Source organism: Falco rusticolus, chromosome 4 (genome assembly GCF_015220075.1).
Source record: "Falco rusticolus isolate bFalRus1 chromosome 4, bFalRus1.pri, whole genome shotgun sequence".
In the NCBI taxonomy this organism is placed as follows: Eukaryota; Metazoa; Chordata; class Aves; order Falconiformes; family Falconidae; genus Falco; species Falco rusticolus.
The window spans coordinates 11,029,887-11,051,923 of NC_051190.1; the positions used below are offsets into that span (position 1 = coordinate 11,029,887).

The 22,037-nt window shown below is 38.7% G+C and overlaps 1 protein-coding gene across 3 annotated transcripts in view; it reads right to left on the reverse strand.

Annotated features, from left to right (window-relative positions):
- Window positions 1-22,037, reverse strand: part of EEFSEC (eukaryotic elongation factor, selenocysteine-tRNA specific) — a 128,735-nt gene that overhangs the window by 47,675 nt on the left and 59,023 nt on the right. For all 3 annotated transcript variants that reach the window (XM_037385176.1, XM_037385177.1, XM_037385178.1), the window contains exon 5: window positions 8,089-8,727. In XM_037385176.1, coding sequence (XP_037241073.1) covers window positions 8,089-8,727 — 639 coding nt within the window. The remainder of the gene's footprint in view (window positions 1-8,088; window positions 8,728-22,037) is intronic.

Consider the following 22,037-nt stretch of genomic DNA (forward strand, 5'->3'; position numbering starts at 1 on the left):
GCTACTAATGCCAGGGGAGTGGAGAGCTAACTCTGGACATTGACTCGCATCCCCTTCTAAAGACGCCACTTGGACACACAAACACCCCAGGTCTGTCCATCCCCTAATGATCTCCAACTCCAGTGTGTGGATCCTCTGCCCAAAGCCCAAGAGCCCACCACCTCTCGTGGATAAGTTTCCTTCAGCCATTTGGTTAACAAGGTTTGTGGCAGCAAGCAGTACAACTCTGTGCTACGCTGCTGAATATTGTAACTCAAACCCTAGCAAAGGTGTACAGTAGAGGGATAGTTACAGTTCAATAATACGCAGGTTTAGTTTTACTTTACCTTTTTACTTTAAAAATGCCTAGGAAATTACATTTATATATAACGTAAGTTATTCAAGTTGCAGAATTGGGCACTTAAGAAGTTAAGAAATGCCAGATGTCCATACAACATTATTCCTGTCCCTCTTTGATATGCCCCATGATATAGCTTTTACATGACCACATCCAAAAAAATTTCACAGGAGCCCTGTCTTATTAAGTGCACAGGGTAGAGGCACAGGGGAACAGAATTAATGTTGCATAGGCAACTGTAAATCTGGTATTTCCTAACTTTCAAGTGCTTGATTTTGCAACCTAAGTAACATTCTTAATTTATTTTTGTATCCAATAAATAAAATGGTGTATTGGTTGCCTTGCTGACAAACCGATTCCCCCACAGGTGACTCTTACACAACCTCAGAAAAATCAAGACCAGCTGTCCATACACTTGCATGACCCAAAAGCATGTCTGCATTTTAAATTTAATAATGTAAATAATAACCATAGGTGTTACACAAACCTTGCAAAATTCTACTACTCAGTCACATGAAGCAAGCCATTCTTTTGTTGGTGAGTGAGCAAAATACCAGTCTTTTCATATGAGTAAGCAAGCAGATTCTGTGACTTAGCTGGTACACTTTTATGACAAATTTATTCTAGCGTGCTAATCCATATGTTGTGTCAGTCAGTAAACATCACCATTCTTCTCTCAGCACTGTTGAGCAGAAATGGCATTTATGCCTAATGAGCATATAGCCCTCCCTTCCCTGTCCCCCACTAAGCTTCTCAAACCCTTTTACTAAAAAACTAAACAAGACCCAATAAATAAATGCATCTTTTATATTCCTATTTTACAGTGCATTTTAACTAGTGAATGAGCTGTGCACTTTTATTCACCTGATTGCCTTCATCTCCGTATTATTACTGTATTTAGCATACCATCAGCAGCCAAGCAGAACCAAACAAACTCATGTTCAGACTTCAAAGCAGGAAAAATATTAATTGTGGCGTCTGCATGTTTACAGTAGATGGAGTGACATCCACCACTTCTCCCAGCTAGAGTCACAGAAGGTTCTGCAGACAGCCCAGGTCACTGCCTGTGCCTGCAGGCAGCACTCTATCAGTTTGCACTATACAGTTTGGCCTTGTTACTCACTTTGTGCCCATATTAGTCTGCACACCGTATCAGTCACCCAGAAAGCATCATTGCCTGGCTGACGCTGTGTCTTACTTGCTACCCTGCTGGCACTACAGTGCCACTATAAGAAAACAGCAGATGAAATGTTAGTTAGCCCTAGTAAGCCAATGAAATATCCTTTATCTAGAAATAAGTTAGATGGAAGAATCTAACTAGCTCTGAGCAGGTAAAATTTACTCCTCTTTATTCCCAGCAGTACTGCAACCATGCAACAAAGGAAAATTCAAGGAATGGTACTTCTGTGGCAAATATGTTAAATACAGTGCACAGCCACAACTCTCTGAAACAAATTCCGGTATTACTGGTAAGATATCTGGAAAGGAAAAATGTGCCAGTGTTGCTCACACACGACCCACTATTCAGGAATCTTTCCAGACAGGAATACCCTGGCACTCCTGTACTAACTTCCCACCTCCCCTAGGAAAGACAACCTCCCCAGAAGTCTGGTCTCATCCTCTAAGTAAACCACATGGATGGATGTTCCTATTCACTCATGGTTGAGTTCATTTTTCCTTCTTCATACCCTCCTCCTTCAGTCTGGTTAAGCGTGTGGCTGAGCTACCGTAAACTTGGCGTGTACTCTAAACGAAACGTTGGTGTTTTTACTCATAAAAAGCCATAAGGAATTAAGACAAAATATGGCTGATAACTGCTAAAAAAATTTGCCATTTTCACAACCGCTGCTTTTCAAAATGCCTAGCTCTCTAAAGGATAGTCTGGGTCATCAACAAGTTTAAATACAGTTTTCTCAAACTTCCTGCAGTTGCTTACTAGTCCTGATCTCCACCTTCTTATCTTGTATCTCACCCTTCTTCTGAAAGACCAGAAAGCAGTGGTGACAAAGACCTGCCATTTGACTCAGATTACATACTTGCTCTGACACAACTCTTGTTATCCCTACCGTAAGAAGAGAAAAAACCCAACACTTTCAAAAGATGCTGAAAGATAAGCTTTTTCTCCTGCTTTCACATCTTCCTTCTACAACAATACTTTTCTCCTTGGGGACACTTAGATCACACCAATATTCAAACAATTAGTAACATGTTTTATTAAGCAGTAAGTGATTCTTCCATCCTCCAGAAACTAAGCATGCTAGCTACATGATAGCCTCAGTCCCCATGGGAACAAGTTCAATAAGAAAACTCACTATCCAGCAACCCACAAAACTTGGAAACAGAGCGACTATATATAAAACTAGGACATCCCATGGCTGTGACACATGAAAGGAAACTGCTGAAGAAACAAGTGCAACGTGATTACCATCAAGTAAGTAGAGCCTAAGAGCAAGGCAAAAAATGAGAAAAAGACATAAAAAACTGAAATACATAGAGAGAATTAATTCTTAATGTCAGAAGAACACAGCAAAAGCATCTTTAGGAAGGACAAGCCCATTCTCATAGGAAAAACACCCTGCTATGCTTAAAATGGGAAACAATTGCGGCTGAAACATGCATATATTTTTCACCACACAAGTTTGAAAGTGCAGAAGGTGCAGCCTGTGCTATTCAGGCAAGGCAGAGAGTTTTCCTTCTCCTTTTGTTTCTGCCATAGAGCTACTGATTTACGAGCATCCTTGACAATAAGACCCTGTGGCAACCATCCTAAGATAAATCCTGCTTGTGCAAACACTTTCAAAACAGGCAGAATATCTGAGTCATGCAGGAAAACATGATGCACTCCTACAGTTCACCTTTCAGTTGAAACTCTGCACTCAACCTGTATGTCCATGGAACCCAAAGAGCAAATAACGTGACAAATATAACGGATTTATCCCAGGAACTGAGTAACCGCTTCATGAGTCAGACTAGAATTAACGTGCAATGCTGTGCCGAGGTAAAACTCTGAGGAAGGTATTTCAGAGGTGGTGTTTGGATTAATCAAGTCTTTTTGCGCACAGAACTGTGAAGAGCTGACTGGTGAGCAGCCTGTCTCCAGAAGCACAAGACCAAGGACAACAGTTGCTGTTTATCTTCGTAATTTGCTCATCTCTAACTCCAGGGACTGCTGACCAGCTACAGTTCAGCATGCACACCCCACCGCATGCCCACTCAGAGGGACAACCTTGCTTCACAGCATCTCATTTGCCCTTTTTTCACGGAGATTCCCACATCGCACTCCTTAAAGCAACACTGGTGTTCACAATAGCACTCTCAGCCATGCTTTTACCCTTTTATCAGTACAAGCCACTTGTTGCCAGCCTAAGCCCTTTTTCCTACCAACAGTACATTTGTCAGGCAGCCAAGGTTTTGCAAAAATGAAGTGTCCAGAAGGCAACAGTCTCTGCCTCAACATAACCATGCCAGAAGGATGCTAACTTCCTTCCACTGAACTTGTCCCTTCTCTCAAGTCCTCTCTGCAAGAGAAAACTGGACTAGTATTTCACGTAATTTAAAAATCATCAAGTTAAGCAAATACAAACCTTTGTCAGTGCCCGCTTAGTTCCGAGAGAACGGCAGAGTTGTTTTCCTTAAAACTAACTGCTAAAGACTTACTCTACCCCCCAAAAAACTGGTCTAAAGCTAAAGAAAAGCATTCACACACCTCTACAACAGTTAAAAAACATCAGATAAAAATCGTTAACTGCAGTTTGAGTCGTGCAACTTTTTCATATGCAAGATGCAATCCCAGCCTGGTTAGAAGCAATGTTTCCTGCACTATGCAGCTCTCAGAAAACACAAACTTAACCAAAAAGGCAGATAATATATGTTTTAAGGCCAAATTTTACAGATACTGCAGTAACACAGATCTAAAAAAAGCAATTAAAAGAAAAATCAGCAGATAAATAAGCAAGCTGGGGGGGAAGGGGGGGGGGAGCTCAAGGATATGCTGCAGACAGGTAAATTCAAAAATTCCGGTGAAGAACAGTAGTCAGGCTTTGAGTCTTTCTCTCCCAGTGCTCCGTTCAGTTTTAACATTAAAGAGGTAAGATGTCAAAAGGAAACAGCAAGCAGTACAAAAAGAAGTGCAAGGGTACTTGAATTTTTATAGAACATTTACCATCATTTGAGCAGATAAGAAAAACCAGGAAGCTTAGGTGTGCGTTTTCACTAAAATGTACTAATTCAAGACTGTTTTCAAGCTTAAATCCAATTGTTTACCTTTTTAAAATACAGTGTTTACCCAGTTCATGAATTTCATTTCTATGTGAAACAGCAAAAATGTCACATTTGCTCTTAAAAAGCCAAAAAAGTCTTTGAGAACAACTGTACTACTTTTATTAAAAAAATAAACCTTAAAATCCAGGAGGGTGCCATGCACAAGGGGCACAAAAGTACTGTGATGCTGAAACTTAATGAATTTACAATTCTTACTATTCCATCAGAGCTCTGAAATTAATCAGAATAGGAACAAAAAGCCAAACCATAAATGCCTGATTTCTCTGGGGTAAACTAGTAGTTAAACTGCAGGGAATTTATTTTAATTCTAGCAGCAAGCAGGGGGGCTTGGGAGAGCCCACATCAGATTAGCAGCAACGATTTACAAACGGGCACTACTGAATTCCACTACGACTCAGTTATGGAAGCATGTTTCCACCCTGTGCTGAACCCGGCAAGGCGAATGTTATGTGCCCCTGCCTCCCTCTCTCCCAGCTTTTCAGGAAGCTATGAAGCCAATTTTCCCCAGCAGTATTCTTTGGAGGAAAAGTTCACTTCTCATGAAGGTAACGTGTATTTTTTAATTATTATTTTTTACGCCTCCCCAGGGAAGGTGAGGAGGGGAGAGCTTCCTTGCTCAACAGAGAAAGAAACTTTCCTGTATCGGTGCCAAGAATAGACACCCTAAATTCAGCGATCCTAATCTCCAGCCATCTATCAGCAGCAGGGTGGGACCAGCCGATTCGGATTTTCTATTAGCTAGCGACTTTGTGTACTAAAATAAGTCACTGTACCACCCAATTGTTCCCACTGCTCTCGTCTCTGCAAAAGCACAGACTTACCAGTAGCTACCTCAACGAGTGCTCTAAGTACTTCTCCAGCCGGCCCTTTATAACTGGCACAACCCTCTTCCCACCAACTCTCCCAAGTCCCTGAACGCCCCTGTGACTTTATACCACAAGTGTTTCTTAGGACGTTTGCTCCACAAGCCTTCTGGCACACACCAGGGAAAATGCTAACCCCGAGTATCTACCGTACCACAGGCGGCAAAATCAGAGAGCAAACCTAATCCGCAGCCTCACTATTCAATGGCAACGGTTCATTTACAGGGCCAATTAGTGTTTGTACAAACAGTGATCAAGGCCCATATATAGGGCACACTATGTGACAGACAAAGACAGATCAAAAATACCTTCCACACCCCCCCTACACCCACCAGCTCTATACTTTAAAAGGCACAGGAAGCCATCAAAACAGCTCACTAATATATCAGCCTAATAAATTACTCTGTTGGTCAAATACTAAATAACCTACATTCATTGGGTTATTTTCTGGACCAGAAAATAAAATATGTGTAATTCGATTAATGTTATTCCATTATGTATGCAGTAAAATTAATAGCAGAATACATAAACTGGCAAAGGATTTGCAAATAACACTAAATAAAAACAACTAAAAATGCAAACCCGAGACTAATGGCAAGCTCTGTTAGCCAAGTCAGGCAGCTCACACAGTAGGTACTCTGCAAGTTTTCAACTCCCATAGACTACTGCCATGTATTGGAAGCAAAAATAAAGAAAGAATCTGAGACCGGTTTATTTTAGTTAAACAAAACACAAGCAGCATCTGTCTCCATGGGCCACACAGACTTCTGTTCTCATTCCTATTCCTACAGCCACAGGGAAACAAAAGGGAGTCGGAAAGCCAGGTCTCACTGCCTATTAGAAACATGGGCCATGCACAAACAAGTAAACTTTTAGCAAAAGTAAAGGCAAACGTTCCATGAGTTCAGACGGCTCTAGAGCATCACAAGAATTGTTATCCAGACACACACATTTGGTCTAGAGCTTCTTTGCAGCTTACACGACAGAATACTTTGGACCCGTCGTTCAACATAACCATCAGCCAAAGAGGAAGGCAGCCGGCCATTTCAAACAAAGGAAACCACACACCTGCTACCAAAATTCTGAAGAGTGACTGCTGATTTTGGGTGTTCCATATAACCCATATTAATGGAAACAAAGCTTCTGGAAAGCTACAGATACCCTCCTTTTTCCTACCTACCTACCTTCCTAGTGACAAAATCAGCATCCAAAAACCCAATACAACACTACAGGTCTGCAGTTCCTTTAAAAAGAATAGCCTCCAAAGTCAGCAGGGGAAATTCAAAAGAGAAACTTTTTTTTTCCCCCCCCCAAAGCTAGAACAGCAATATAGAAACTTCAGAGAAAAGAAGGAAATACCAATTGCCTGCTTGATCAATTAAGGTAGCGAGGTACTTAGAAAAGATCCTCACTAATTCAAAATCATGGCCTGACAGGGATCTTTGTTTATTTTTTTACTATTAAATTAGTAAAGCAAGCAAACAAAAAAGTATTCAAGAAGTCTACATTATAAATTGCAAACATGATAAGGTATGCTAAGGGTTTACTTGTCTATAGTAAAGTACAGAGAGATGTTATGCAGAACTCAACACAGCTTTATAGAATTTTGAAAAGAACAGCAAATGCTAAATATTTTGTTAAAACAATCAGGTTTTGGATTAGGAAAATAAAAATTAATAGTCATCTACCCAAAAGTTAATAAAATACCTACCACACTAATACATCAAGTAAGCATTTGCTAAAGTTTTACATAATCACTGTTTATTTAGGGGTAAGCAATGTAATTTAATGTAATTTATTTGGCTCTTCCCAGATGCTATAAAAGCTTGATCATAATTAGGACAGCAATGTAATAATACCAACCACTATAGACAGTGTTTCTATCCACAATGAAGGGACAGTAAATAGTCCCAATTAATTTTTCCTGTAGATGCTAACTCTTCCAAGAAGGCTTTTCTGCCACAATGAGGTGGGTCAAGTATATACACTACAGCAGATTAACACCTGTGCAACACACAGCGTGCATTCATCAACACTCCAGTCCTCCATGTCACAAGCTGGATCCCCAACATGTTATCGCATCTTTTTGCCTACTAAATTAAATGTTACTAACCAAGGTTCTTATTTAACAAAATGTGAAAATGCATACAAGAATTAATGGCATTTTGGTATTATTTAATCTAATGCTACTTTCTATTTGGTTTACACTGTCTATACATCTTGAATAGACTGCAGAATAACTGTGTAAAATATGTCAATGGTAAGCTGGAAGTTTTGTCAACTGTGAAGCAAAGTGATGAGCCACTTAGGAAAGTACACAAGCAAAGCAAGTTTGCAGGAAGAACAGTGTGGCCAGGCAGCAAAAGAATCAGTGAAAAAGCAGCATCAAATTACTCAACACTTCATTGAACTGAACAAACTAGTCACTTAAGCAGCAATTTCTGACCGCCTGCAAGCGGGCAAAATGTAATATAGGTATACAAACATTTTAAAAAGCACATAAAGACTCTGGAACGTAACAGTGAACATTCTGTAGCCCACCAATATATGTACTTACACAGGGGCAAGTACTTCCCCTTCCCACGTACAGCATTAGAGTCAGCTTACCCTTTCCACTTGTCCTTCTTTGTGCTTCAGTTTGTACACTTTCAGCTTCGGAAGGAAAGTCTCCATGTAGTTCTTGTCTTCCATGCCTTGGAGCAGCACCCCATGGAATGCCAGCCTGCAGGTATTTGCATGAATATCTGTATCCAGCTTGGAGCCGATCACAAGGCACAGTTTAGGACAAGTGACTGGTTTTTCAAACTCCAGTAAAGCCCACTGTTGTCTTGGGAGCTGAACTTCTGACTGATCGTTTTCTTTGTTTTCCTCTGAAGAATTTGAGTCCTTGGACAAATATTCCTCTTGATAAAGATAATCCTTTTCAAAATCAAAAACTTTTTCTTGAATTTCTTTGTTGAAGTCAGCAGGAGCTGGACTGAAAAACATCACTCTTCCCATAACAGTTTCATGACCAACTGTGATATGGAACTTGGCCTTGGTTTGAAGAGCTCCTCGAAAATACTGGATTTTCTTCAGGGAAATTATTGCAGCATGGATAGTGTGAAGTGATTCTGGCGTGCAAATTAGGCCTCGTTCTAGCAGTTTGGGATCAAACTGTGTTACACAGATACCTACTCTGTCACCCTGCATAGCATAAGTCACAGGAGTATGGAACATCTGCATGGACTTGACTTTCTTTGTCACCTATTGATGAAAAAGAAGAAAAGCAGCAATTAGTTGCACATGAGTGCACCACAAGCACAAAGCCACATATCCCAGCCTGCTTTCTTGTAAGATGACTGACCTTCTAGCAGAGTCCACAATTCAAAAGAAGAAAGCGAACAGCCTGATAACATACCCCATCATTTAAAATTACCACAGGTTTGAGCCTCTTCACTTACTCTACTTCTGTTTATGAGACTGCAAGATTGTCATGGTCACAATTATGTTGATATTTGCATCATCTGTGCTGCAATACTTACATTCCATTTGAAAATCAACCCCATTATACCCGCACCCATGGAATAGCTTACTCCCCCTAAGCACCTGCGCCACCAAAAGCATAGCACTACAATACCAATCCATGCACCTGTGTGACTGTTTTCCCACCTCTTCTATGAAAATAATCTAATACACTTTAACTTGGCTGAATTCAACCGTAGAATTTTTAGAACAAAAAAAAAAAATCTTTCCTTATAACGTATTTGTACAACACCAAGCGCAACAAAATCTTTTAAACTATCATTGCAAAATCATTAGCAATACAAAAATCTACCATCTCCTAGTCTGACGTTCATAGATTAAAATAAAGTCCTCAAAGCTTTCTTGCAAAGATTTGAATGTTCATAGATATGTCTGGTATTACAGTCACTGAAACGTGGGGTTCCACCTGTTGGGATTATCAGAGGAAAAGTGCAACACTGGCCACCACTTAAGATTTATTTAGCTCTTCCCAGATGCTATAAAAGCTTGACCTTAATGAGCTTGCTGTTCCATTACTTATTTCAAGGAGTTCTCAAGAAGAGAGGAATGAAATTAGCTTTTAAAGATCAAGTCTAGGTTTAGCTTGATCAGACTAAACCAGTTTTATGAGGCTTCATTTTAGCTTTTCTTTCAGTTCTGCAAACCATCCTTTAATAAATATTCCCCATCCACCCCCAGTTTGCACATAACCAAGTGTTTTGTCTGATAAGTTTATGTTGCCACCTGTTGCATTCATACTAATGCTGATGTCTGGCTAGGTAACCATCCTGCTTGAAGTCCCCACATTAGATAGCTTTTAATACTGTAATAATATTTGTAGCAATAAAAAAATATTTATCTCCTAAATAAATATTAAGTACTTGGACAAGAGTCCTTAACATAACATTTTTGAAGGGCTGAAACCTCAAAATTCAGATCCAAGAAGTGAACGCTGCACAGGAATGCTCTGTCCCAGAGATCATTTATGTTTTTATCAATATACAATAGATTATACTGTGAATGCGTACAGAACAACATTGCTAGAATAGATCCGGACTCTCAGTATAATTTCTTCTTCTCTCTCCCTTTTCTTAGTACCAGTTCTGCAGCTATTATAAAGGTTCATGTCAAATGCTACTGTACGATTCTCAGCATTCAAGCCATTACTATCTGTCTTATGCAGCTGGAACTGTTCTCAAATCTATCTCCAACCACTGCACATCCCTTAGTAGCCCATCTTCTAATCCTGGCCAACCCCATTTATCTTCTAACTCCTGAAAGAAACCAAAATACACAAGCACTGATGAAGAGAATCCCAAATCAAAGGATTGGATTCAGCAGATCTGGGCTTTATCCTCAGTACGTGACATGTCTTAGAGAACATCATTTAGGTTAGACTACTCTAAACAGTCTAGAGAAGTTTAACTTAGTAATTTTAATCACAGAGTCATTTACTCACAGGATGATACTGAAAATGTTAGCTTTTTGTCCTGCATCTTGGATGCAATGCTTAAGTGGAAACAAAACTATGTTTTTCACCTTTTCTACAAAGCCTGGTGCCCTATGTGAAAGGCATAAATAGTACTTAGCTTCAGACGAATCTTTGTACGCCTATTCCCAACACCACCAAACTAAACCATACTAAGAGAAGACTGTAGAGAAAAAAAAAAGGAAGAAAAATTCAGAGAGGAACAAATTGCTCAAACTTTGATCAAAATAGAGTAGATGAAAAGTCTAGTGGCTGACCTAAAATCTTCAGTAACTGGAATATAAAGAGCTCTCCAAGTAAGTCAGCAAAAAATGGTCACAGGCAATATACAGAAAGCTGACTAAAAGAAAAGGGAAAAAATCTAGCAGCTGCACAGCTCCTGGAAAACAACAAAAATCCTGTATCCCTTCTTGAAATCATAACAATAGCGGTAAGCTTCACCACTACAAATTTGTTTAGGTTCCCTGGATCTCTGGCTGCTAACCAAAACCAAAAGAAATGCCCTTTTTCAGATGATAGTGAGTTATAATTGCAACATTGTTCAAACTGAATGCCACATCAACGCCTGTGGATTCTTGGGAGAATCCACAGAATATTATGAGAATGGAGATGAAGAGGTGTGCTCACGTAAGAGAAACCCCCCTCACTAAAAAGCCTGGACCAAAACAGTTTGGTATGATCTTAACTAATGCCAGAACAGACTTAAAAGGCCATTCTAAATATTCACTAGAATTGCAGTTTCAAGCACTTGTATACTTAAACATATGTTCATTATTCCTTTAGCCAAACCTCCTAGACAGCACTACCTGCCTAGATGAACTGGAGATAAACAATTTAGCATTTACCTCTACCTCTCTATTCACTTCTGACGTTGTACTTTGAAACCTAGAAGTACGGGGGCTTGAATCAAACCCTGCTTTCACTCACTACGACCGACCCCCTCCCTCTCCAGTTTCAATCACTGCGATAGCTGCAACACTGGTGATACAAGTCATGTTTAAGGACTTAAAAAAGTTTTTCTAAACATTTGTGTTTCAAAGAAATAAATAAGCACTACAAGACTGAAATTGCCATAAACACTAGCCCACACCATTTTGAAAGACACTGTGATCTCATATGTGATCATAATGGCAGTAGATCTTTCATCTTCTACAACCATGGACAGGGTGAATAAACTGCCAAGAATTGAGAAATCTTCCAGCACCGCCACTCCTCAACACAAAATGGAACTGGAAGATGCACAAGAGACCTATGCAGTTTTTCTACCTTAAGCAGAGCCACGATACAAAGATATTTTTTTTCTTTATGTTATTATTAATATTCCTGTTTATAATGGTACCTTTTTAGAAACTACCCACCTAAACAGTTCAGTGAAATCATTACAGAAAACATTTGCCAGTCCTAAACCAGTCTACATATATTAATCTGAAGTATTTTTTGCAGAATTCAGATAACATTAAAGAACAAAAATTTTGTTTGAAAAAACCTGTTCTTGAGTGCATATACTCAGAATGCATCTTAGCTTTTAATGAGGCATCTACGAAGCATTCCTTGAAAATGCTATGGGTACTCTCCCCTCTTAAATTATGCCTGATGTATCTGACATGCATCCCACAAGTAACTATCAGAAGGAGAATTAACAAATACTTTTAAAATATTCACTCACATGATTAAACTTTTTCAATGATATTTGCAGTTCTCAAACGTGCCCAGACAGAGCTTGTATGGGACTACTAGCTGTGTTCTTCACATTTCTCAATGTTAAACTACACTAAAAAGAGAATACAATTGTAAAGCGTCATTTTCCATGACAAAAAGCTTGCCCTAATTCCTACATGTAGGGGAAACTCTAGAGTATCAATACAGGAGTATTTTCCAGTGTTGCAGGAGGCTTTAACAGGATGGCTCCCATTAATATATTTACTGACCATCCTCACAGTTTCCAATGCAAGTTAAGAAAAGTTTTGGGTCCCGATATTCCCTTTAAGACAATATCCTTATTAGGAAAACCACTGAAAATTTGCAGAATCATGTAAAGTAAAGCTTTTTCCCCTCAACCAAAGCAGATTATCTGTGCTGCCCCAACTCTCTCACAGGAGGCAAGCCCCCACCACCCTGGCTGTGCTCACCCAGAGCTTTAAGAATCACCTGATTTCTTTGTAGATGGGACTAGCTTCCAGACAGGTCTGCTTGTCCTCAGGCATATGAAGGGAAAGATAGTGGATTTCTCAACCTACTAAAAATCAGCACTTCATGCTGACCCATACGGTACCTTGTAAATAACTTAATCAGCCCATCTGTATTTATTCTAGATGTAAACAGTTTCTGCCCTTACATTCATGGTATCTGTTCTTGTACCTAAATTTCCCATAGACATATCAGAAGAAAAATAAATGGGCATAACATTCAAGCCCATTCTTTTTTTTCCCCTACATTCTCAGTACCAGATCAACTGTAAAGGGAGTATGCAGCACAGATTCTTAACTGACCATAAACACTGTTCCAAAAGTGTAGCATGTGTAGGAATTAGCGTCTGACCAGAATAATGCTAGACTGTGCTTAGGTGACTGGAGGTGCGGGGTGTGGATTAGATCACACAAGAACTGAGTTGGAATTGCATCTCCTTCGAAAGGTCAGCCGTGGAACCAGCAGAGAAGTGAATCAGTGAGCTGATCTGCACCCACTGGATCAAATAACAAGAGCCAGAGAAGCTTTAAATCACCAACTTCCTGTTTTCCGACCAGACCATGAACATCAGTACAGTATTTCATTCCATTTCACTTTGACCCCGACTGACAGAGACATTCATCCGTGGTTTTAAAATACTTCGAATGTAGGGTTTTTCTTCAAGAGGCTGAAGTACGTAACTAAAATTCATCTTTGTTTTGCCCGGCCTTTAAAATGCAAACACCTGGAAGCACTGAAAAGGATGCAACCAGCCCTTAGTATTGGTTTTGTTTCTCTTACTGAGCCCCACAAGTTACAGCACAGTTCTAAACTTTTGCATATTTTCTTTAGCTTTACAGCAATAGAAGTTTCAAGTAGGGAGTGGGGGCTGGATCACTCTGCACCACCTACCAACAGAACGACGTGAAACACTTCAGAACATTCTGTCCTGGGCAATAGGAATTTGTAACCGAGACCAGCTATGACCAATACCTTTGACATTTCTTTCCATTTATTTCAAGTATCCAATTTTTGTCCTCAAAATGCTGACGGTAAAACAACTTCTATCTCATCCTGTCCACAAAAATAGTGCAAGGCCCATTTTAGCAGTCCACTAAACAGATATTTTACTCTTTCTTAGTGAATAAGGCACTCAGACACAGAAAGAAAGTGAACAATACTGAGTGTGACTTTAAAGAGACAGAATTTACTCCATGCAAACAATGTAGGTAAACAAGGAAAACTTGGATACTGTTATAAAAGTTGCTACAAACTTTGCTAAGAAATTCATTCATATTTTGTTTTTGAATAATGGCACAAGGGAATTGATTATATCTCACCATATAAATCAAGAGCCATGTGTTGAAATCTTACATCATTTGCAAAGGGATTTGCTTCACTCTAAATTTTATTTGTATAATCACATTAATGTTCCTAAAGCATTATGTAAAGGTCTATAAAAAGGGTGAGAAAGAATAAGTTTATGTGTTTAAATGCAGATTAAAAAAATGCAAAACAGAAATCAAAAGCACCCAAACAATTCAGCCCTTGAGATAAACAAATGTATTCAATATGAGAACCCATTTTTTGAAAACCAAAGGAAAAGCCCACTAAGATTTTCAAAGCAGTTTAGTACAGACTAATAGAAAACAGGATACAGAAAAAGTCCACTAATGACTTTCCCCCGATATGTCAGAGCTTCTTTTCCTTTATTTATCCAGCTTCCATTAAGTTATCAACCATATGCCATTGCTCATAGCTTCTTCAGATAAGAACCTAGCCATACTGCTGCCTCCCAGTACTGAGTGCATCTTCCTGATTTAGAAGATACAGCAACCATACTTCCCTGTAATACTGATGAGAAACTGCAAAGTTAAAATTAGTCTGATTAATCTATGAGAGAAAATACGGATTATAAATGCCGTATTTATAAAGAGTATTACATACGTATTTGAAAAAGACATCCCACTTGAAATGCAGACTCCAACCAGTTCAAAATAGAGATCACATCTCAAAGCCCAGCTGCTAACAGCTGCATCTTTAAACTTATATCCAAAAAGGAAGAGGAACCGATAAATGAAGAAAGCACAGTTTCAGCCCTGAGGTTTAGAAATACACCAAGAGCAAGCCCAACTGAATCAGCACCCAAACAAGAAAAATAATCCTCGAGAGGCATAAATTGACCATACATTGCAGCAAAGTGCCAAATACAAGAAACAGCACCTTAATATCATCCAGCAGAAGTGCCTCCTTATAGCTGAAGAGGAGCAGCAAACTACAGCCAAGCTGCACAACCAAAATGTGTCCCGTATCGGCTGCTTTTGAAAGTAAGGACTGCCTTCCTCTCTATTGCTCTATTACAAATTCAAATAAATAAGACATCTCATCTTCTTGCTCCCGGTATCATTTCTTGGTGGTCAGATGATATCAAGCTACACTGTCAAAAAAATGCAGCCCACTTGTCTGAAAGGGTACCACAAGTTTTAGTTTTCAGCCAACACTTGTCTAAGCATGTATACTGAAACTAGGCAAAGCTCTAATTCAGACATAAGACTGCTCTTACATGTAAGCAATCCTTACATAAATTCTCTTCTAAACACAAAGAACGCATAATTCTTTGCTTTATGAGGGATGACCATTCACAGGTAAAGCTGAGCCCTATAGATGAGTAAGCAGCAATGCATTTAGTGAAGGCAACCCAGCCCTGCTTGAAAGTGTCAAAAGGACACCTAGGCTGCGAAGGAACAAGAGAGCAATAACAAGCGTTCAGGAATCATGAGTCAGGGCCTCTGCCCTCCCCCATCCACATCCTCTGTGGAAATAATTGATTTTAAAAATTATTTTAAAAATTAAGATATGGAGTATTTTCTTAATCCTCTGCAGTACTTTTGCAGTTCATGTCATATCTCAGTGAATGCTGAGAAACATTCGCTCCAAACTTTCACCAGGATTTTAGAACAGCAAAAAATGGAGATAAACCAGGAGCAGTCAGTAGTACATGGTTGCACAGCTGTCACACCATGCAAACTTTTCCCCACTGCTCAGGTTGTTGAAAGCCGTCCTTTCTGAGGCAACACCACAGTGGCAGCTAGGACCAACTAGCAACAACCAGCTGAGCAGAAACCTCAGTGTCAGAAAGAATTCCAAGTTTGCAGGTGCCGCCAAGATCATATGGCTTAGTAACAATTTTCTGAAAGATCCTGAATATTCCTAGAATCTATTATTTGTCCATGGCCTCACTTGTCTCCAGACAGGAAAGGAATACAGCATGTGGAGGAAAAACTATTTCACACAGAATAATTCTTTTAACTTTTTTTTTTTTTTTAAAAAAAGTTTACAAGGGTATTCACCATATGACCACTATGGTGCCTATGTAATGCCACACACATGCTATCGGATTTTATTTAAAATACTCCTCCTCCTGACCAAAATAATGCCACAGCCTGAAAAGCTTGCACTGCAACACTGGAATAACACAATACAAAAGAGGATACTAAAATCCCTTTAGCTTATTTCCTTTCACACATCGAAAATATGGTTATGCACCCAGTAAATAAACAAGCAGGTCAGTCATCTTACTCTCACACTGCTCTGCTTTAATGCCATAATTAACTACTTGTATGCTATGTTCATGCACACAATCACAAATCAAAAATTAGCAAGTGTTAAGATTAAGATTTTGCACCTTCTGTGCCAATACATTCTCATGTACCCTTTAAGTATGTAACCTCAGATTTTTTCCAACAGAACCTCATCCATTCCATGCACAGGCTGGACAAAGCTCACTGAATAAGAAAACTATCCTCTATTTATTTTCTTCTCATGCCTGAACCTCCCTGAAGTCCTTATTTACTGTAAACCATCAAATTCACACAGTATTGCATGTATGCCACCTTACTGGAGTTATTTATTTAGTAAACTTCAGTCATCTTGTCACTCTTGTGGTAACATGGCATTATGCCTCATTGCAGATAGGAACATCAACTGTGTATTTGTCACAACCCAAATTCTCAAGAAAAACCCAACGTTTAGTATTTTAAGGCAATCAGGCTGGTCAAGCATGATTTGCTCTCACAGTATTTCCCCAGTAATTACATATTCTTAATATGCTCTTCGGGTTCCACCCCTTACATCTCCTCTACCTGTGATTCACAGGGGGAACACCAAGAGCACCAAGCCCTACTGCACCTTTATTTCCTCTCTGCATTGCCTCTTCCCGATTCGAGGACCATATCATCCCCTTTTAGGATCGCATCCCCTTTTAGTCTTCTGGCCGAAGGAGCGTGACAGCTGTACACATTGAACACTGGGGGCCGTGGGTAGGGAAGAGGTCCCCGCGCTCCAGGCTGTGTGGAAGGTAGCAGAAGCCAGACACCTACTAGATATACCTTCATCTCCAACTGACTAAAATCTTTCAGGCTTTTTGTAACCAAACAAGGAATCTTAAAGTTGTTGAGTAGCCTTAAATTAAGTGGTACTGCTTGTGACATCTATCGCTACAGATGACAAAATATGCATTTTTAAAAGCATAACATAATGCCAATGAGTTTAACCAGCAAGTATCTAGGCAAAGAATGTCAGACCCATAGTAAAACTATGGCAGAGTAAGCTTAACATTTACATAACAGCTAAAATTTCTGCAACTTATAAAAAATTATCTCAATAAAACATTTTTCAAAGCAAAAAAATCCAGGAAGAAATCAAAACCAATGCAAAATGAGAGGTTAAAGAAAGGCTGTCTGGAATTTTCTTCTTCCGACAGAATGAACCGAATTCTTTTTTTTCCAAATAGATTTAGGTTTAGAACAATAATAATACTTTTATCTGAAGACTTCAAAGTCACATGCAAAAGAATGTATCACAGTAAACACAGGGTTGAAGGTTTTATAGAAAAACTTCTACTGGGATTTTTTCCTTCTTCTTTAAAGGAAATTTGTTTACTACCAGTCTTTGAAAAGCATAAAAGGGAGGAAACTATAGGATAAAGAAGTAAAACTTTTACGTGTAAGGAACATTTGGAGCTTTGTGAGAAGACTGGTTTTGGTAGAATGTGCGACATGTAGCCCAATGTGAGTAATATTATATCTCAAATAAAAATCAGCCCATGAATATACATAATCCAAAAGGTAATTCTCCCAATCTCTGAAATGTAATGGAGCTACTCTAGATCACTGAGGCATGAATATTTACCGTATTCAGGCTTTACTGCTCTCGATCTGGGTTCAATTTTGCAAATTAAAATGAAGGCTCTGTGGATAGAGAGATTAAAGAAGAGCATCCCAAAGCCTGCCTGTTTCCTTGGTGTGGTAGCAGCGATCTTGTTACCCTTCTGTTGGGTTATTTCTTTTTACTTAATGGAGTAGGTCAAAAGCAATTGAGAGTGGAAAGAGGAGGTCATTATTGGGTCACAACCTTGGAGTTAAAGGCTCACTAAGGAAAACAAACACAGAATGAACATAAAGCTGCATTTAAAAATAAAACCTGTAATGAAAAATAATATTTTCAGCTCTTTTCACTTTTATTTTGACAGGTCAAGGGGAAAATTAAGACTAAGTTCTTTCACTTGTTTCTTTCTCATGAACAAAATTCTCCTGTCCTGTCTCTAAAACAAGCTCGTTAATAGAAGCCATCATTTACACAAAATGAAACAAAGGTGATAAATAATTACTGACAGATCTGGTAGGCTTCATTAGTTGTGGCAAACTTTAACATTAATTGTGATGATTTGTACTTTTTCTAGGAAATGCTTAGAATATAAACACAAGAGCACTCCAGTGCAATGCAACAAACACACACACACACAAGTATGCACATCAATACAAATCAAATGATATGGTACTACTCCTAGTGAATTCCTTGCAATAAGTACAGTCAAAACAAAGGCTACCTCTGCTATGAGAAGAAGAAAAGAAAAAGGAATAAAGGAATTAATTACTATCAGACAAGTATTTTTCACATTTTTATTTTAAGTTTACATAATAAAACCCAATTGGTACACAAAATCTTTATAGCTTTTCCTTGAGGTAGGATTTTTCTTTTTAGTGGCAAATTTTAATTTAAAGAGTTCAACTAGCAAGCAATTTCTAATACAGGTCAGTACAGTGATTAAGATCAGACAAGTAAATTTATATCCTCTGCATTGTATGATATTTTGAATATCTAAGCAGTTAAGTCTAAAGAATAAATGGATTTATCCCTACCGCCTTGGCAAATAATACTAAGCTATTAAAGGAACAAAGCAGTATGGTGCAAAGTTTGATACAGCAAAACCAAGTTCTAATGCACAGATATATGGTAAAAAAAAGTCAGGTTTATCAATAATGATTCTGATTAATCCATTCATATGCAGCTGGGGGAAGAAAGAGGGCAGAAGGGGAAAGAAACAGAGGGGAAAAGTTGAGGAAAGAATGAAGAGGCTGCATCTTACAAAACTGGAAATAAAGCCAAATTGTAGTGATCACCAGCTAGCAAAAACCAGCATTTACCATATAGACGTGCCATGTGATATCTTATGAAGTAAGAAATTCACACTTTTTTGCCTCTGAGCTACACCCTGGTACCAAAGGGTTACTGTGTTCTAAAACCTTCAACAACAGCCTTACTAAACATTTAATATTTTTTCTTTCTGCTTTCTTAAAGGCCCCAGATGTGTTCTTGCAGATCAAAAGAGACCAACTTATAAAGTTAAACGAAATCAAGAGCTTTTGTTCCAAGGCATCGTTGCTGAACTAATTATTCCTGGATGTTGTTTAATGAAATAGCGGTGCCATATATTAAAACAGTTAACAGGATGAGTTGCATGAGTTATAGGAAAGGTCTGATCTGGGATTATAAATTTAAGGTTTTCTTCAAAGGAGATGAAACAAACTCCTCACGACTCCCCAGTCCTTTCTGTCACTGGAAAGCTGAAATAAAGGAACCAAAAAAATGTATGAAAGCTGAAATATCATTCTACATTACCCTTCCCTGAATAATAGAGAACTAAAGATGGGGGAGTTAAATCTTCATTTCCCCATCTTGGAGAATCTCAGGAGTCTTTTTTTTTTTTTTTTTTTAAAGTTATCCTGCCTATTCCCTAAATGCTACAAGGCACAAGTTAAAACAAATATTGGTAAAGTCTTACGAGAAGCTTCATTTTAGATGTACATACACAAAAAAAGAAAGGGCTCCCGTCTTAAACAACGCCATGCAAATAGTTACCGGAGCAATCATTAAGCATTTTTATTAAGGGGGGCGGTGGGTGGGGGAAGGTAAGCAAAGAGCTATTCCAACATCACATTATTAGTAGAAATGGATCTCTTACATTATTCTGCAGCCCCCAGCCACACCATTTTTTTGGTTAAAATGCTTATTTAACTATTCATTTACCTTCCTGAGAGAAACAAAAGACTCTCAAGATGCCTGAGGACATCTCAGACTAGGAAGGTAACTTTTCAGAACCGATGGCTCTTATACATTCAGACAATAAACACTTCACTTCCCTACTGATAGTCCTTTCTGTGTTTGTATTTTACAGCCTGACACCGGCCAACCCTACACTTGACACCTAATTAACAGACCTAGGAGCTGGAGGTCCATATATTGATCACACTAAATGGGATTAGTGTGAAATAAAAAGTTCAAAGGGTCTTGACCAAATTTCACCACAGCCCAGCTGTGACAGCTGCTATGAATTTGTGTATCCAGTGCCCCACATTTTTATTAAGAGGGGTCTGGCGCACAAGAGTATGCAGTAGCCTATGAGATCACGAAGGTTCACCTAACAATGTCAGGCTCTGTAACTGTAGTGACTGACTGAAGAAAAAAAAAATCCTCTTGCTTGTTTGCATAGGTCTTTTTGATTAACTCATGAAAAGGGTCCCTCACCTCTGATACAACAAGCATTTACAATAGATGTAGAGTTGTGACTTCTTTGCCTCTCAAGGATTTGTTAGCTTGCTATGAAAGAGCTGTCCAATTTGAAAAAAACCCCTAGGTTTGGTTATAAAAGAAATAATTCCCAATACACGCTGCAAGCATACCGAGTATATTCTGACAATGACAGTCAGGAGCTGCATTCAAACGACAGAACTCCAAACTATTATCTTCTAAACACACTTTCTATTTGCCTAAACCTATATCATCTGTCATCAAGTGAATAAACATTTCTACATTTTACACACACGCACACCTTTTAGTGGCAGTTCTAGTGACACGATTTGTTCAACCTTCATCAAGACCAAAAGAAATTACAACTATCAACAATTCTGAGTTACGTGCACAAATTAATTTATTTAAAACATGCTGCCTCATTTTCCAGTACCTAGTATCACAGACACCTGTAACAGAAACAAGGGAAACCTACTGCTACTCAGGGAAGGGAACAAGCCCATCACACACAGATGTGCAAGTACCACCGAGGCACAGTGAATGCTCAACAGGATTCTCTTGGCTAACATGATGTTTACCAAAATATTCAGGATAAAAAAATGAACAAAATGCCATTTTGCTTTTGTTGGTGCTTTTATTTCTTAATTTCTTTAAGGATTCACTCTGTCAGAATATTTTTTTTAAAAAAATTGAGGAATATCCACTTCTGGGAGTTTATATATCAATGACAAGGAGATGGTCATCAGTCAGGAGGAAGAGATGGAAAAGAACTGTCAATTTATCAATAATTTTAATCAATTATGGGTCTTTTAAAAGGAAGCTAAATGTGGTCCATGAAGGGACCCTAAAAATAAGCTCACTGAGGTTGCAACATGCATGGGTAACAGACAAGACGGCAATAGAGCCATCATGCAAAAATACATGACAGCAGATCACCAATGACAGAAGCTTGGTAAAAGTAAGGAGGGTAACCTGAAGCCTATGGAAGAAGAGTGAGTTGTTAATGTTGGCACATAAAGGTATTTCACACAGCAATTTTTTAATACTTTATACAGTACTGTGGCACATCAAAACCAGCTTTTTGGGTTTTTTTTTTTCTCTATATATGTATATCTCTTCTTCTGCTAGGTTTCTTTCCTTGCAGAATCTTCCACTTCCTATCCTTTGGGTCTGATCGCTGTTGCATGGCCAGTCACACCTGCTGAGATGACCTTCACTGAAATGGCCAGTGACATTTTCAAGTACCACAATTAGACCTAAAAGTTAACATACCAAGACTGGAAGATTTCATATGTCTCTGCTATGTCTGCAATCAGGACTGGAAAACTGCAACTGTCACTCCCTCAGTCTCAAAAACTAGAACTTTTCCATTTTAAATTAAAGTTGAAATTACATGTAATCCAAAGTGTGCAGGCCACAAAAAATTCTTTGAGATGGCTGAATCTAGTCCAAAAGGAAGCTTATCTAGCCTATCCACCAATGCTAATTTTTTTCCTTATTCACTACACTATTTAAGATTTTTTTTGTC